Source organism: Mustela nivalis (assembly GCF_964662115.1).
Source record: "Mustela nivalis genome assembly, chromosome: 16".
NCBI lineage: Eukaryota > Metazoa > Chordata > Mammalia > Carnivora > Mustelidae > Mustela > Mustela nivalis.
In genome coordinates, this window is record NC_139035.1 from 44,588,341 (window position 1) to 44,604,741 (window position 16,401).

Here is a 16,401-nt window from a genome sequence, read left to right on the forward strand (position 1 = left end):
CCCCTGGTGCCTGTCCCAGCTGTCACCTGTGAGCCCACCCCGTGTGGTTCCTATTTTCAGTGAGATGATGAACAGAAATGGGTCCCCTTAATGTGGATGTGGAAAGGAGGGGAGCCTTCTTCTGCAGCCTTTGGCCTCCAGCCTCATTCTGGGCCCATCCAAGATGAGTCCGGCGAGTAAACCTCGATTCTATGGCCAGATGGGACCCTTCCCTGAGTTGATGAGAAGCTGCTTGGAAACTCCCCCAGTCTCCAGCTCAGGCCGGCAGTGCAAACTGCCAGCTCCATTCACTTCCCTCGGTTGCCTACACGAGCGAAGGTGGGCTGGTGGTGGTGTGGGGGCTGCGGTGTCTTTGTCTCTGGATAATGCTGCCTTAAGAAGCTCGTTCATCTCCACCCTCCTATATCATCTATCTCTTTTCTAAATCTCTCTTTTTTTTTTTTTTTTTTGCGACACCTTCACTGTGGCTAGGGCAGACACAGCAGCAACTCCACACCTGATATTAACTGCTAAACTTCCCTGAAGCAGAATTGAGATTCGATGTGAGAACAGGAGCCTCACTCCCCTACCCGAAACATCTCACTGAGGTAGATCACAGCCATGTGGACCCAGGCACAAGGAGCAGAAAACAGAGCTGCTGCAGGCTCAGTGGGAGCGTGGGGTGACAAGCAGGGCCTTTTCCTGTTTATCTCTGTCTGCTTTATCAAAACATGTTTACAAGGTAGGGACTTTGGAACCAGATAGGAACTTGTGGGCCATCGGAATTTGATTTGCTGTGTGATCTCAGGCAAATCACTCAACTTTCCTGAGCCCTTTTCTGGAAAAAAGGAATAAGGATATTGAAGTGTGTCCAAACTTGGTTTCCAGTGCTGGAAAAGTTGTTTCGGTGGCACAGTTTTCCGATGAGGGAAAAATTCCGTGACTGGCTCTAGCATGGGGTAGAAGCAGGATTGTTTTGGATTTGCTGGTGGTACCGGAAAGGGGCAACTTTCATTTTTTTTTGTAACCTCCCTTTGCCCCGTACCTGGGTTTGGCCTAGGAAGATCAGCAGCTCTGCTTTGGTTTTCATTTTAAACTTGGGAGGTAGGAACTTTGGGTCCTTTGGTCCCAGTTCTGTTTTCTTATGACAACTCCAGGCATTGCGAACAATTAAGTGCACTGGAGGAAATGATCTTGAGGAAGGGGCCAAAAAAATCAGAGGCTTTGTCTGAACTACCTCCAATGGCAATTGGGGCAGGGGGGAGTCTTTGCCAAAGAGATCTGAATGCCCAAGCTATTAGGAGCCACAGGTTCCAGGGGCCCCTTTGGCCTCTGTCCGCGGCCCTTCGGTGTTGTAGAGTGTATTACTCTGCAGTGGAAATTTCTGCTACAGGGGTCAGGGGTCATGGTTATGGGATGGGAGGGCCAGTGAAAAGAAGGAAAAATAGTTTACACGACAATCTTAAAGGAGCGATTATATAATTGTTACTGGAAAATCACCTGAAAAGGGACACTGCCTCACAGGAGGCTCTTGGGGATACTCGGGGACCTTCTTCGCTGCTCCCCACACTTGAGGTGACACCCCTGCAACATGAAGCGACAATCCAGAGTCCCAGTGCCCAGCCCCTGTGGCCTGGGAGTCCCCGTTTAACTGCTCGGGTTCATGTATTTGTTCTCATCATGGGCTGCTGCAAATTCCCTGCTAGTTGGGAGGACAGCCAGGATAGCTGGTAGCGGAGAGAGCTGGCGGACCCAAAGGACCCCGGAATTCTCCAGCGGGATAACCCAGCTCCGGCAGGAATGGGAGTGGGGAGGAGCTGAGGGAAAACTGCACATTCCTGTTAACAATACAGCATGTGATGGCTCTTGCTGAGGCCTGGGATGAGTGGCTGAGTGTAAGAGTCAGCTGGTTCTGTCCCTAAGGTCTAGAATCCACAAGGCAAGGAGGAAATCACCAGCCTCGGCACCTCTCCCACCCCTTCTGCTGCCAGAGGAATCAAGCCCTTCCCAAAAGGAAGACTCTGGGTGTGCTGGCCAGAGTCCTTCCCCTGATGTTCTTTTCCCCTCACCAAAGCCCCTTTGAATGATTTCCCCAGGGATTTCTGGGCACTATTCATCTTTTTCCCAGAGGGAAAAAAGGGGGGTGCCCTGAGGTCTGTTACTACAGTCCTGGTTCGAAGTGCTTTTGACTCAAGACTCATGTGGGTTCCAGCTCATGTTTTCTCATTACCACGATGACCGACCTTCCTGCCTGTTCGCAGTGAAGATGAGAAAAAGCAAGGAGAAGCCGACTAGCTGGGGGGCACGTCCCAGCCAGAGGCCGTGGGGTTCTCCTCGCTGGCTCACCACCTTTCCTGGTGAGCACAGGCGCATGAGCCCCTCGCGAATGGCCCGTGTTCCTTCAGCACTCCTGTAGACTCTCCATGGGAAGGGGTCAGGAGTCCGCAGATGCTGAGCAACCTCCCTGGGAAAGGCGCTGTTCTAACTGTGAAGTAGGGCATGTCCTGGAAAGTGTCTGAGAACATACATGTGCAGTTTACAGCAAAACAGACGCCCCATCTACCTACCACGCACGTCGAGAAAGAACATTGATATTCCCAAAAGCTCTGCTCGTTTTTCTATTGTTGTATTTGTTTACTTTCTTTTCTTTTTCTTTCTTTCTTTTTTTTTTTTTTTTTAAGTAAGCTTTGCACCCAACGTGGGGCTTGAATTCACGACCCCAAGTTCAAGAATTGCATGTTTTCCTGACTGAGCCAGCCAGGTGCCCCTTCTTTGTTTTTGTGTTTTGGGTTTTTTTGTGGCAATGTCTCTTGATCCAACTGACGGCTTTCCGTGTCTCCACTTCTTCAGTGGAGGAGAAGACAAGCTTCTTCACGGGAACGTGGGTGGAATGAAGGTGTGTGTGCTCTGGGGGGGTCTAGTGGAAGGTTCTGGGGTTAGAGGGAACTCTATGTGGCCTCCTAGTTCTGCTTTAAAGGCGATATGGACGAGAGGCTGGATGGTTTCCTCAGGGAAGTAGGATTGCTGTGGACCTCGGATCAGGGGAAGGGGAAATTCGTTCTTTGGCAACAGGCAGTAAGTAGTTGGGCTTTCAGGTAAGCTCCCAGTCTACAGGACGAACTACTTGCCAGAAAATCATCCATTAGAGGACATGTACACTTAGGGGTGCTTTGAGCATCATTTGATGGAGTCAGAAACACATGGGGTTGATCGGAAGAGATGGGATGAGAGCAAGATATTTTTTAAAAAGATTTTATTTGTGGGGCGCCTGGGTGGCTCAGTGGGTTAAGGCCTCTGCCTTCGGCTCAGGTCATGATCTCAGGGTCCTGGGATCGAGCCCCCTATTGGGCTCTCTGCTTGGCGGGGAGACTGCTTCCTCCTTTCTCTCTGCCTACCTGCTTCTCTGCCTACTTGTGGTCTCTCTCTCTGTCAAATAAATAAATAACATCTTTAAAAAAAGAAAAAAGATTTTATTTGTTTGAGAGAGAGAGAAAGCGCCCGGGCGTGTGTGTGGGTGGAGGAGCAGAGGGAGAGGGACAGGCAGACTCTGTGCTGAGCAGGGGGCCTGACCCGGCGCTTGATCCCAAGACCCTGAGATCATGACCTGAGCTGAAATTAAGAGTCGGAGACTTAACTGACTGAGCCACGCAGGTGTCCCTAGAACAAGATATTAAAGAGAGGAGGATGTTAATGACCAAATAAGAGAGAGGCTTCCTAAATGGATGCAGTGGGACAGCACGTGCCAGGGGCTTTGTGGGTCCAGGGTCCTTTGTTGTCCCAGCCCTGTAAATAGGGATGGTGGAGGGGTGGCAGGAATGCTGAGGCCGCCTGGTGTTTACCGCACCTGCAGCGAATGCCCCAAGAGCAGTAATATTCGGAGCACCCTGTGTGTGGGCTCGGGGAGAATCCGTGACCGATGGCAAAGCATGTGGCAAAGGCAGCTCCCTGTTCCCCTGCTACATCTCGGGTTCTAGAATTCGCAGCTGCCCTCGTGGTTCTTGTGGGAACTGTCTTGCAGGGCCAGTATTTACAGATTGTGCTGCTTTTTGTGTATCTAACGGTTCTTAGCAGCCAATCCCATGAACAGCCCTGTCTCCCTCTCCCTCAGAAAGGAATTGAAACATCAGATAAGACCTGAATTTTGGGTGTAAGTTTAAAAAAAAAAAAAAAAGTGTGAGTTTCAGGAGCTGGGGAAGAAAATCTCTCGGTGGTTCTGGAGGTTAGCTCACAATTCCTCTTTGTCTTCCTCTGTCCTCTGAGAAATGGCCTCTCCCTTTGAAATCCTCACAGACCAGGAGGGTGCGTTCTTAGAAGGAGGCCAGGACTGGACAGGGCCCACCTTGATCAACCCAGCACTGAAGCCTCTCTCTGTGTTAAGAAGTTAAAGAACAGGGGCACCTGGGTGGCTCAGTGGGTTAAAGCCTCTGCCTTCAGCTCAGGTCATGATCTCAGGGTCCTGGGGTCGAGCCCCGTATTGGGCTCTCTGCTCAGTGGGGAGCCTGCTTCCTCCTCTCTCTCTGCCTACCTCTCTGCCTACTTGTGATCTCTCTCTCTGTGTCAAATAAATAAATAAAATCTTTAAAAAAAAAAAAAGTTAAAGAACAAAGCGGTTGAGGGATGGCAGGAGTGTTTTGTGGTTGTGGGAGAAGAGCAAGATTTGACTTTTCCTCTCATTCTTTCTCTCTCAAATAAATAAATAAAATCTAAAAAAAAAAAAAAAAAAAAAGATAAGGCTTTGAATAGTAGCAGGAGGGATCTGGGTTAGGCACGAGAGAAAGCTGCCTGTCTGAGCATTTTATAATTTTGCAAAAGGTTGTTGTCGAAGGATTAAGTCCTTTGTAAGAGGGTTTTGTAGGCTTGGATGGTTTCTGGTCAGAAAATATATTATGATGCAGCAACCGCCAGGTAATATTAGGGACACGAAGATACAGATGGCAGAGCTCGTGTCCTCCATTCGCTCCTATGGAGGAGTCTGGCCATAAGCAGGTGGAAAGTCGGCTAACAGGTTTGAGGGAGCGCCGGGAGCCAGGTCAGGGGCACGTGATTAATTGCAAGGGGAGCGGATGATGAGCTCTCTGGAGCTCCGAGCAAGGCTGTGAGACCCGTCAGGGATGGCGGAGGGGGCAGGCAGGGAGGCCGGGGAAGGACCACAAGAGGCACTCAGGTAACTCTTTAAATCTTCCATGCTGGTATATGTTGAGTCAGTTCTGCCTAGAAACCCAGGGATGCGGCCACCTTCCCAGACTTGCCCTGGCACCAGGCAGAATTCTTGAAGCCATCAAGGAAGGAAGACTTAAAATAAAATGGAGAATGGGGAAGTCCTGTGCCCCTGGATGGAAGTCTGTTTCTTTTCTTTTCTTTTTTTTTTAAAGATTTTATTTATTTATTTGACAGAGAGAGATCACAGTAGGAGAGAGGAAGGGAAGAGATCACAGAGAGAGGAAGGGAAGCAGGGCCCCTGCTGAGCAGATGTGGGACTCGATCCCAGGACCCTGAGATCATGACCTGAGCCGAAGGCAGCGGCTTAACCCACTGAGCCACCCAGGCGCCCTGGAAGTCTGTTTCTTTAAGTGTCAGCTGTGATGCTGGGGAAGAAATCAATGATTCGAAAATTCTTCCATCACTGTGTTTCTAATGGAAACCCCAGACAGGCCTGAATATTGGCAGCTCCTCGCTCTTCTCCGGCGTGGTCCTCGTGGGTGCCGGACCTGGGGTCAGGGTTCCTCTCCCGCCCCAGCCCCAGGCTCCCCACCCAGCGCAGCTTCAGGGCAATTGGAGACTTCCGCAATCCACTTTGTATCCCGAGAGTAGGACTCTGTGGGTTTTGACAGCGATTAGCTCTTTAATGCTGGCCCTGTTTCCATAGAGACCCTATAAATAGAGGAACGTTGGCGACCTAGGCTTGCTAAGGCTCACGGTGACCCAGTCACCCCACTGAACCCTCACAGCCGACGCTGTGGTGGGGCAGAGGGAGTTCGAACCCAGGTGGGAGGAAGGGATGTGCGGTGAGCCGTCAGGTTGGGGTAATTAGCTGTAGGTTAGTGTGGCTTGTGAAGAGCCTCGCAGCTTTTCTGGGAGTTAAGAACACAGGGACCTGTAGGAATCAGAAGCCGCTTTGGGCTATTTTTAACCACATGGTACCAAAGACGCTGTACCCCGAGGCATTTTACTTTTGGCCTCAAGCAGCTGGGTTGGCAAATTTTGGAGCACACTTCCCCTTTGGTGGACCCACACCCAGGGAGGAGAACGGATGAAGCCTGGCTGTTTAGAGACCACAGCCTTCTCGGGAAGGATCTTGCAAAAATCTGCCAGTTCACCCTTTCTTCCTGGGAGAGGCATGGCATCCCAAGGGCAGGGGGTCCTCGCTGCCCTGAAAAATAGTCCCGGGGAGGGGATAGCAATTGCCCCGGCCTTCTCGTCTCCTGGCTTTGGCACCTGCCCTGGGAAGCCGTCCTTTCTGGCCAACTCCTGGCTTCCGGGCAGCTCTGAGACAGTTGCGCCTAGTTCTGATACATCGGGAGAGCTCTGTTTATGTCTCACCCCTAACTCTGAAACATCTCAGCTCTCTTCTAATACATGGCTTCGTTTGGCCACCAAAATGGTTTCTGGCAGCTGGGGAAAAGCAAAAGTCAGCGTGGAAAAGCAAGTGACATTTAGTAGCTGGGACCTGTTAGTCAGAGCAGGTGGTGCTTTCTGCTGCGTTGGTGGCCAAGTTCCCTGAAGCTAGTCACCATGGTTTTCCTCATTTCCAAAACTTGCGGCTGGTTATGTATATGTGCTGAGTTGTTGGGTTTGTTTTTGTTTTTTGTTTTTTGGGTTTGTTTTTTTTTTAACACTTACCATGTTATGTCAAAACTCCTCAACTGCCTCTTCTCTGACACCCTTACCAGCTCCCATGTTGCCCAGCTTTCTGGCCTAGCACTTTTTAAGGGAAGACCCCTTCATTTGGAGCAACATCCCTGTCCTATTATTCTTGGACTCCTGTTTTGTTCTTTCCCCTCATGCCTACTGTAGACTTTTTAGCAGGCTCCTCGGTGCCGCTGGGGCAAAAGTCCTGCGGTCATCTGACTGCTATCTCTGGCTTTCCTTTACCTGCAGAACAGATGGGGAAGGTGTGAACTGAAGGCTCATGGTTGTAAAAGCCCTTACCTGCGTCCTACAATGTGACATGGGCAGGTCGACCATCACAGTTGGGCAACCCATCCACCCTGCTCCAGGCATTTTGGGTTTGTTTTCAACCTGCCTGGGAGACTGTTCTGGGATGCCTGTAAATACCGCCATCTGCTTTAGTCTTGGAATCAGTGTGTGAGCCAGCGAAGGTAAATTAGACCGGAGGTCGGAGGCTTGTCTGTGTAATTTGGAATGAGCAACTGCACGTGCTGAACCTCAGTTTTTTTTATCTGCAAAACGGAGACGCTGACACTAGTTCCATTCTCCCTCCCGAGGTGAGGCTAGCCTCAGGTTAGAATGATGGTGTAGCGCTTTGCAAAATACTGTGTGATTTTAAAATAAACTGACCAAGGATGTTAGGGTTCGAGGCAACAGGGCAGACAGTGGTGGCTGCTGGCCACAGTGCCTCTGCTCGTGTCCCGGGGCCTGGAGGGGGAGGAGACGGCTCTGAGCTCTGGGACCTCTGGCGAAGTCTTTTGAGGGGAGCCGAGCAGATCTAGAAGATGGGCCGCGGAGTTGGAGAAGCTGGGTCAGAAGTGGTCTGGAGAGGATAAAGAGAGTTGGAACGGAATGCTAGGACAATGTGGACTATGCAACGGGACTGTTTGGCAGGAGCGGCTGGGCCAGTGCCAGAGCCAGCTGGCCCCCTCCGTGAGGCCTGGAGGGCGGTCTGGTATCCACTTGGGCCTGGGGACAAAGGAGGGTCCTGGCTGTCCCTGCTCCGGAGGCCACAGGATCTGGCTATTTCCAAGTCGATGGCAGAGTGTGCTCCCCAGTCCGTCGGCCCTGCACATGTCGGCTCTGCCCAAAGCAGGTGCCTCCTGTCCCTGCCTCAGGCCACCCATGCAGGGATGGTTCTTCCCACGGGGGAGCCTGGTCGCCAAGGCTGCCCCAGCGTTCAGTTCTTGAGGAGGAATGGCGGTAGCCTTCATTTCCTCGTCGAAAAGTGGAAATGTTGCCGCTGTTGTGTTTATTAGTGTCTGGGAAAAATCAAGTAAGATAATGGAGCAGGAGAACAAAAAGGAAGTCATTGAAAACTGTAAACCGTGAGTCCATGGTGTGTGGCGCAGAGGTAACCTATCTGGTCTGTGGAATGGGTGATGGCAGGGCCCTGCCTATTTTGGGGATGGTTGGGAGACTCCGAAGAGGCCAAAAATGGAAATCCTAAACTCTACGAACAATCCAGAGGTATAAAGAAATGGTAGGAGCTGGGTCAACTCGTTCAGATCTAAACGTGGGTTCCCCCCCTGGTTTCTGCATGCTCTAAGGTTTTCTGCTCTAGTTGTTTCTAGAAAAAAAGAAAATTCAGTCCATGTAACTCTTTGAGCTGTTTTTTTAAGATTTTATTTATTTATTTGAAAGAGAGCACAAGTGGCGGGGAGGTGTGATGGGGGAGAGGGAGAAGCAGGCTGCCCACTGAGCAGGGAGCCCAAGACTCGATCCTAGGACCTTGGGATCATGACCCGAGCTGAAGGCAGACACTTCACCGACTGAGCCACCCAGGCGCCTCATCTCTTTGAACTGAACTGTTTTTTAAAAATGAGTTTGTCTCATGAGGTTATGGGTTGTTCCTCACAGACGAAGACCTGCTATGGCTCCCTGAGCCCCAAATGACCAGGTTCTGAGTTTCCCTCTTAGGAGCTACAGAGTGTGGGTTCTCCTCTGGTCTTGCACATCCCAATCCCCTCTTTGTCTCTGCTGCTCTCTGCCTGGGGCTTGGCCTGGCCAAATCAGCCAGCCCCCCGACGGACGCTGTCTGGAATTAGACCACACGCTGTCTTGCCCCGGCCTGAGCTGTGCAGCCTGGGGGAGCAGTAGAGCGGAGAGGGAAGGCCGGGGCCAGAGCAGTCTGGGATCCGCAGCCTAAGTGGTTTGTGCCAGTCTGAGGGAAAAGACACTCATTTGGAAACCACATTCTAAAGAAGTGGTCACATTCTGATTGCGTTACAAGACATGCCCATAGAAGTGAAGTTTATTATAAAAGGTATTATAAAGGATACAGATGACTAGCCAGATGGAGAGGTACCAGGGATGGAGTATGGAAGGGTCCTGAGGGCAGGAGCTTCTGTCCTGGTGGGACTAGGGTGCACCACGCTCCCCCCAAGTGGATGTGTTCACCAACCTGGAAGCTCCAGTAAAGGCTATTTTATTGCCAACTATATCAGAAATGAGACTCTGTCCGTGGATCATATGGTTCTTGATCTCTGGGTTGTGAGTTCAAGCCCCACACTGGGTGTAGAGATTACTTAAGTTAATACAGGTTTTTAAAAAGAAGAATTAGGGGCGCCTGGGTGGCTCAGTGGGTTAAAGCCTCTGCCTTCAGCTCAGGTCATGATCCTGGGGTCCTGGGATCGAGCCCCACATGGGGCTCTCTGCTCAGTGGGGAGCCTGCTTCCCCCTCCCCCGCCTGCCTCTCTGTCTACTTGTGATCTCTATCTGTCAAATAAATAAATAAAATCTTAAAAAAAATTAAAAAGAGGAATTAGATTGGCTACAAATAACAGAAAATCATGCTAGAGTTCCAGAGACAAAGATAGGTTTATTGCTTTCATGCAGCCAGAATCGCAGGGTAGGCATTCACAACTGCTCTGGTGTTACCATGGGGTCGTCACGTCCCCAAGCCAGTTGTTCATGGCTCTCCTGTGTACGTGCAGCCCTGCATCATCATGCTGGTCATCTCGTATTTGCAAAATGGCTGCTGCAGGTCCAGACATTACGTCTACATTCCAGGTGGGAAGAAGTAGGAAGGGTAAGGATCTTTATCAGGAAGGCGAGTGTTGCTAGAAACTCTCACCTGGTTTTCTATTGGCTAAAGCTGTCATGTGGCTACTCCTAGCTGCAAGGGCATGTGATGGAGGAAGAATTTTCAGCAAAGTGCGCGAAGACCAGGCAGTTTGGTTGGTAAGAAAGGGGACAGATATGTGGTAGGCACTTAGCAGAGTCCACCGCAACAGTATGGTCCTGATTTTCCCAGAGAATGTTGGGACGAGGCCTCTCTAGAAATGGTGTCCTGGTGGTCTGATGGAGACAGGGTGGCTTGAAGGAGAACCTAACTTAGAGGGAGGGAGGTACCAGAGGATGGGGGTAGGGGATCAATCCAGAGAGATACAACCCCGGAAGCCAGGTGCTACTGGTGTGTGCCACCGAGCCGTGGACTAGCCACAGGATATCATGCCTAGTCACCCTGAACCATGGATTGGTTGGGAATGTCCTGTGGGGGGTTGTGGGGGGTGCGTTTGGCACTAAATGAGGACTGGGTCAGGGTTTACCACCTTCTGCAAGGTGCCCTTTTAGACCCTTTGCAAGGATCTTCCAAATTCAGACAAATGTTGTAGGTCCACTGGTCTCCCAAGAGCAGACCCCACCCCCCACCCTAGCTCTGTCCTCACCCACTGGGCATTCCAGAGCTTTCCACTTACCGGTTCTTCATCTCTCCCCCTTAAGAAAATCCAGCAGCTCTCGGAGGGCTCCATGTTTGGCCACGGCCTGAAACACCTGTTCCACAGCCGGCGCCGGTCCCGGGAGAGGGAGCACCAGACGTCTCAGGATTCCCAGCAGCAGCAGCAGGGCACGTCGGACCATGAGTCCCCGGACGAGAAGGAGCGCTCCCCGGAGATGCACCGCGTCTCCTACGCCATGTCCCTGCACGACCTGCCCGCGCGGCCCACCGCCTTCAACCGCGTGCTGCAGCAGATCCGCTCCCGGCCCTCGATCAAGCGGGGCGCCAGCCTGCACAGCAGCGGCGGGGGCGGCGGTGGGGGCGGCAGCAGGCGCACCAAGAGCAGCTCCTTGGAGCCCCAGCGTGGCAGCCCCCACCTGCTGCGCAAGGCCCCCCAGGACAGCAGCCTGGCCGCCATCCTGCACCAGCACCAGGGCCGCCCCCGCTCCTCCTCCACCACCGACACGGCCCTGCTGCTGGCTGACGGAGGCAACGTGTACCTCCTGGCCGAGGAGGCCGAGGGCGGCGGCGACAAGGTGAGGTGGGTCTGGAGGAGGGTGCTGAGCTGGGGGGCCCCGCCTGGCGGGTACCCAAACTTTGCGGCCCATAGACCTCTCTGTTCTGATGCAGGAGTCAGAGGTAGGACTGAGCCCAAAGCCAGAGATAATCCCCAAATGGCCCATTTCTGTGTTTCCACATTTTTCAAAAATTATGATTTGCTGCCGCTGATATTAATTCTGGCTTATTTACCTTAAACATGCTATGCGGAAGCGGTAGGTACGGTTGGTTAAGAGCACAGACCAGCACCAGCCCTGGCTCGGCCACTTGCTAGCTGCACCAGTCACTTAACCTCTGTGTACCTCAGTTTCCCCAGTCGAATATGAGGCTGATAACAGTAGAGTTGCTGTAGGATTGCATGGATTCATATTTGTATAAATACTTGGCATGAAGCCTGGCACAGTATCATTTTTATTATTATTAGCAACCAAAGAAGACAGGAATCCATGAAGGGTTGTTTGGTAAGGAGAACATCTAGTTGGACACTTCCCGAATTTCTGTCTTTGTTCCTTCAGTCACATGACAAGTACTTATTGAACACTTGTTAAGTGCCGTAACGGTGAACGAGAGGAAGGTGCTGTGTTCACGTAACTTTCTGAGCAAGGGGAGGGAGATGGGTAGATGGACAGAATCGGGTGATAAGGTTGTGGTAGAGGCTATTGAAGCTTTGGGGGTTCAAAGGGAGGGGAGAGCCATTGGCAAAGACCTTCTGGAGGAAGCCATTGAGTTGAATCTTGAAGGAGTATAATTTAGCCAGGGAAGAATGAGGGGGAGGGGAAGGGGGGGGTTACAGCAGGCACAGAAACCGGCTAGTGGTGCAGGGGGCTTAGGCTCCACTGTGGTCGGAGCGCCCAGCTCTGTCAGGGGCTGACAGGTAGGCAGAGCCCGGATCCCAAGGGCAGTGTGAAACCATCCATGGGTGTTAGGCAGGAAGCCGGGGAGAGGCGGTCTCTCTGGACCTCAGTGTTGGACTGGGAAGTTGGACTGGGAAGAGAACAGGCGTGAAGTCAAGGAAACTGTTTTTGGAGCTACTCGAGGAGTCTAGGCTGAAGTTAGGATGGAAAGGGGACAAATTCAGGAGGCATTTGGAAGTTGGAATCCATAGAGTGAGAAAGTAGAGAGGAAGACGAAGGAAAGGAAAGAGAAGAGGCAGAGTCCAGGGTTCCTGGCTTACCAGCTTGAGGGAGGGGACGTCCTCCAGCTGAGGACACATGGGAGTAGGAATAGGTTTTGAAGGCAAATCATGAGTTCACTTTTGGGCATGTGAGTTACAGGTGCCCTTTGGAGCCATCCAACTAAAGAACACCAGCCAGTAGTCAGGTTCATGGGGGAGAGGTCTGGGCTTGGGCTGGCACTCTGGGAGTCAGCACTGAGCTTGAACTCACGGCATGTGTTGAATGAGCGGGAGGCCAAGGACGGATCCGACATACAAAGGACAGAGTAGCCAGAAGTGTAGGCGTCGTCCTGGGGGAGACATGACGCGGAAACCAAAGGAGGAAGGAGTTTACAGGAGGAGGGAAGTACTCAACAGGGCGAAATGCAGCAGGAGGGACAGGTCACATCAGGGTTCAGAAATGTACACAGGCAGTCATAAGCATTGGGGGTCATTGGTAACCAGCAAGAAACCTGTTTCGGTGGATCGAGGAGATGGTGGCAGTGGGGGCGGTGGCAGTGGGGGCAGCACGTGTCGCTCCTCTGGGAGAAAGGATGGTAGACACAGGGAAAGGATGGTAGACACAAAACCCACTTTGGGTTTTGTTGGTTTTTTAAAGATGGGTGGGGAGAGTTGTGGATCACCAAGGGCCTTGCCAGCAAGGTAAAAGGACTTCTGACTTTTTTCCCCAAGTGAGGTGGGAAGTCATGAAAAGGTTTTTGCGCACAGATAACGTGACACCTTTTAAGAAGATTGCTGTAGGGGTGCCTTGGGTGGCTCAGTCGGTTAGGCGGCTCCCTTCGGCTCTGGTCATGATCCTGGGGTCAAACCCTACGTCGGGCTCTCTGCTCAGTGGGGAACCTGCCTCTTCTCCCTCTGCTGCTCCCCCTGCTTAGTGAAGCTAGTGAAATCCCCCACCCCCATCCCAGGCATGAGCTGGCGGTGCTTGCAGCTGGGTGGGTGTGGTAGAGGTGGGGAGAAGGGGCTGGATCTTGGATTTGCTTCTGAGCTCGAGCTCCATCCGTCTCTGATGGACGCAGAGCTTGACAGAAAGGAAGCAGGCAAAGACGGCACACGGGTTTTTGGCCTGGCAGCTGGAAGGAAGAAATTGCCCTTAATTGAGTTGGGAAGACAGGCAAATGGAACGTGTATCTGGCAGGGGCCGTGGGGGCAGAAATCGGAGCGAGGTTTTGGATGGGATGTGTTTGAGATGGCCTCCGACATCCATGTGGAAATGCCACAGAGGCTGTTTAGTGTGTGAGTGTGGAGTCTTGGGGAGAGACCCAGGCTGGAGGCATGCATCCGGGAATCGTCCGTGTATAGACAGGATTTAAAACGATGGCACTTGGGACGCCTGGGTGGCTCAGTTGGTTGAGCAGCTGCCTTCGGCTCAGGTCATGATCCCAGCGTCCTGGGATCGAGTCCCACATCGGGCTCCTTGCTCGGCAGGGAGCCTGCTTCTCCCTCTGCCTCTGCCTGCCATTCTGTCTGCCTGTGCTCGCTCCCTCTCTCTCTCTGATAAATAAATAAAATCTTTAAAAAAAATAAAATAAATAAAATAAAAAAAATAAAACGACGGCACTGGACCATTTGCAGGCATCGTTCCAGCTGTGGAGAGTGTGTTCCAAGAGTGAGCTCTGCGTGTCGGCTGAAAGGCCTTGTGGAGTGGGGACCCGGAGGGTCTGGGTGGAGCGAACGGGGTTAGGAGCTTGCATTGAGCAGCCTGGCCCGCCTCTCCGTGCTGTGTCAGTGAAAGCACTTCACAGAGCAGATTAGAGCAATCCCAGCAAGCAAGGGTCCCTGGGACCACAGCTGCCTCCTGAGGAGGGAGAATGTGAACCTGGTTATTCTCCCGCTGCCTGAGCAGACGGAGCGGGTGGGCGGTGGCCCCGTTAGAAGCTGGTGGTGAAGGCTTGTTGATATTTGCGGACTGGGGGTGCAGGGGGCTTGGAGGCAGGTGCGTCCGCTGGGGAGCTTCTCCCCAGGCTTTTGCCTGTGGCTGCTGCTTGGGCTTTACACTGCCCCTGAGACGGCTGGGCTTCTCTTCTTGCTGCCGGCGGAAGACTGGGGCTGGACACTGTTGGGCGAGCTGCGGGGAAGGACGGTTCCCTGGGTTCAGCGTGGTCACGGGGAGAGGATGGCTCCTGGGATTGTCTTCTCTCCGTATTTAGTTAGAACTTTTCCGCTTTCCCAAGCTCTGCCGTGTTATTGCCCGGTGGATGACATCCCTGTGAAGCTGTCAGGGCGGGCACTGTCTCCGTTTTCCAGCTGAAGAGTTGGGCCTAGAGGAATCAGGACACTGCTCGCCTGAGGACACGCGGCCACTTCCCGGCAGAGAGGAGACCGGATCCCACATTCTAGAACGTTTGCCAGGTTGGACAGACGTGAAGTCATTACAAGCGCTAAGGGCCGTTTTATGCGGTATCCACAGGGTGCAGATTCGCCTCGGCTCAAGCGGACGACATTATGGCTTGGTTGCTATTCCCCCTTCTGTGACCCAGCTTTCCTGCCCTGTAACTGTCCCACCAGGGATATGTGAGTCACTGGGGGGCTCCTGAGGAGGAAAGGGGTCCTCTAGCCATCAGGAAAGCCTCCATCAGCTGACTCCCCCAGACCCAGAGGCCATTGGTCGGGGTGAGATGTGGTGCTGGTTCCGCCCCAGTCTCTGGGCATGAATAGAAGGTATTCTTCTCTCTAGTAAACACAGCTCCCCACATGCTCTCTGCAAGCTCGCTGGTGATTACTAGCATCTATTTTTAATTCATAAGCCTCCCCCACTACCCACACCCCTTGCCATTGTTTGGAACTCACCAGCTGGCTTTCGGACCAGCGCGGCCCTGGCGGGGGTTGAGTTACTGGAACAGCCCAGGGGCAGCTCTGGCTCCTCAGCTGTCATGGGGAGGCTCACCTAGCCCCCACCCAAAGAGAGCAGGGGGCCCCCAAGGACAGCAGGGGTGCAGCAGGGAGACAAGACAGGGGCTCAGAGTCTTGGGTAACCACTCAGCCTTGGTGACCTCATCGGGCTGTCTTGCCCTCCAGATCCAGTGAGTTGTTTTTGACATCATGCCTTAAATGATTTCCCCTTAAAAGCAAAAACAAATGCCCATCCCTGCCCCAGACCCTGCTTCCTACCCTTTTTGGAGCCACGGCCAGGGTAGCTTCTCTCTCTGCCCGATGGCTAGAAAGCAGAAAAAAATGGTCAGCCTTTGTTGGAGCACTGGCAGGTGCAGAGAGAATGCAGTGACATCTGGGTTCTTTGTCTGTGTATAGCGCCACCTTAACCCCTGGGATTCCTGGGCCCCCAGGCCTCGGCAGGAACCACTGGGTGCAGGTGCCATGGAGTTGGGCCGCCTGGATCCTTGGCAGATGAGTTCGTTCTCTCTCCCTACCTCCCCCCCCCCCCCCGTCTCTTTTTGCTGAGCAGCAGTTCCTAGAAAATGTGTACTCTCAGAGAAACCTAGTAACTCTTCCTGTCCTGCCTTCCTTTCCTGCTCCCAGCCTTTCAGGGAGTGGATTAGCCCCTGCAGGGGTCAGAGGCTTCTATTCCCTTTTCCTCGTTTCTTCCACACAGGTTTGGTCACTGCTTCCCTCTTGGCCTTAATCAAAACGTTCCCCCAGCTGTCGCCATGCATCCCATACCCCTTTTCTGGGCTTCTGTAAGGTGCGTGGGGCCGGAGGGTCTCGGCAGAGGGAGAGTGTGGGAACCTGGGTTTATGGCCAGCGCTGCCAGGTGCGCCCCTGGCCTTGCTCTGGCTGCCTGTCTGTTCCCTTCTGGATGGTGTGGTTGGTGCACTCTGAGGACAAGGAGCGGTATGCGGCGGGAGCCTGGAGCCCACACAGGGAGTCTGGATAGCCTTAGGAGACCAGTGTGGAGCCTTTGGATGACAGGCCTGCAGGGCAGGGTGGGGGAGGCCAGGTCCACACAGCAAGGTGCAGAGAGCGGATCATGTCATGACTGGATACTTCCTGTGGCCTCGGGGAGGTCTTATCTCCAGGCTCCAGGCTGGGCAACCAGTGGTGTTCAGCTCATCGCCCGCACCAGAGCAGACTCTGGACATCCCGTTCCTCAGTAGACTCCACCAGACTTACTCGACAACAAGCT

At 52.9% G+C, this 16,401-nt stretch overlaps 1 protein-coding gene across 3 annotated transcripts in view; it reads left to right on the forward strand.

Annotated features, from left to right (window-relative positions):
• Window positions 1-16,401, forward strand: part of TMCC2 (transmembrane and coiled-coil domain family 2) — a 38,135-nt gene that overhangs the window by 2,050 nt on the left and 19,684 nt on the right. For all 3 annotated transcript variants that reach the window (XM_082703896.1, XM_082703897.1, XM_082703898.1), the window contains one exon: window positions 10,594-11,124. In XM_082703896.1, coding sequence (XP_082560022.1) covers window positions 10,594-11,124 — 531 coding nt within the window. The remainder of the gene's footprint in view (window positions 1-10,593; window positions 11,125-16,401) is intronic.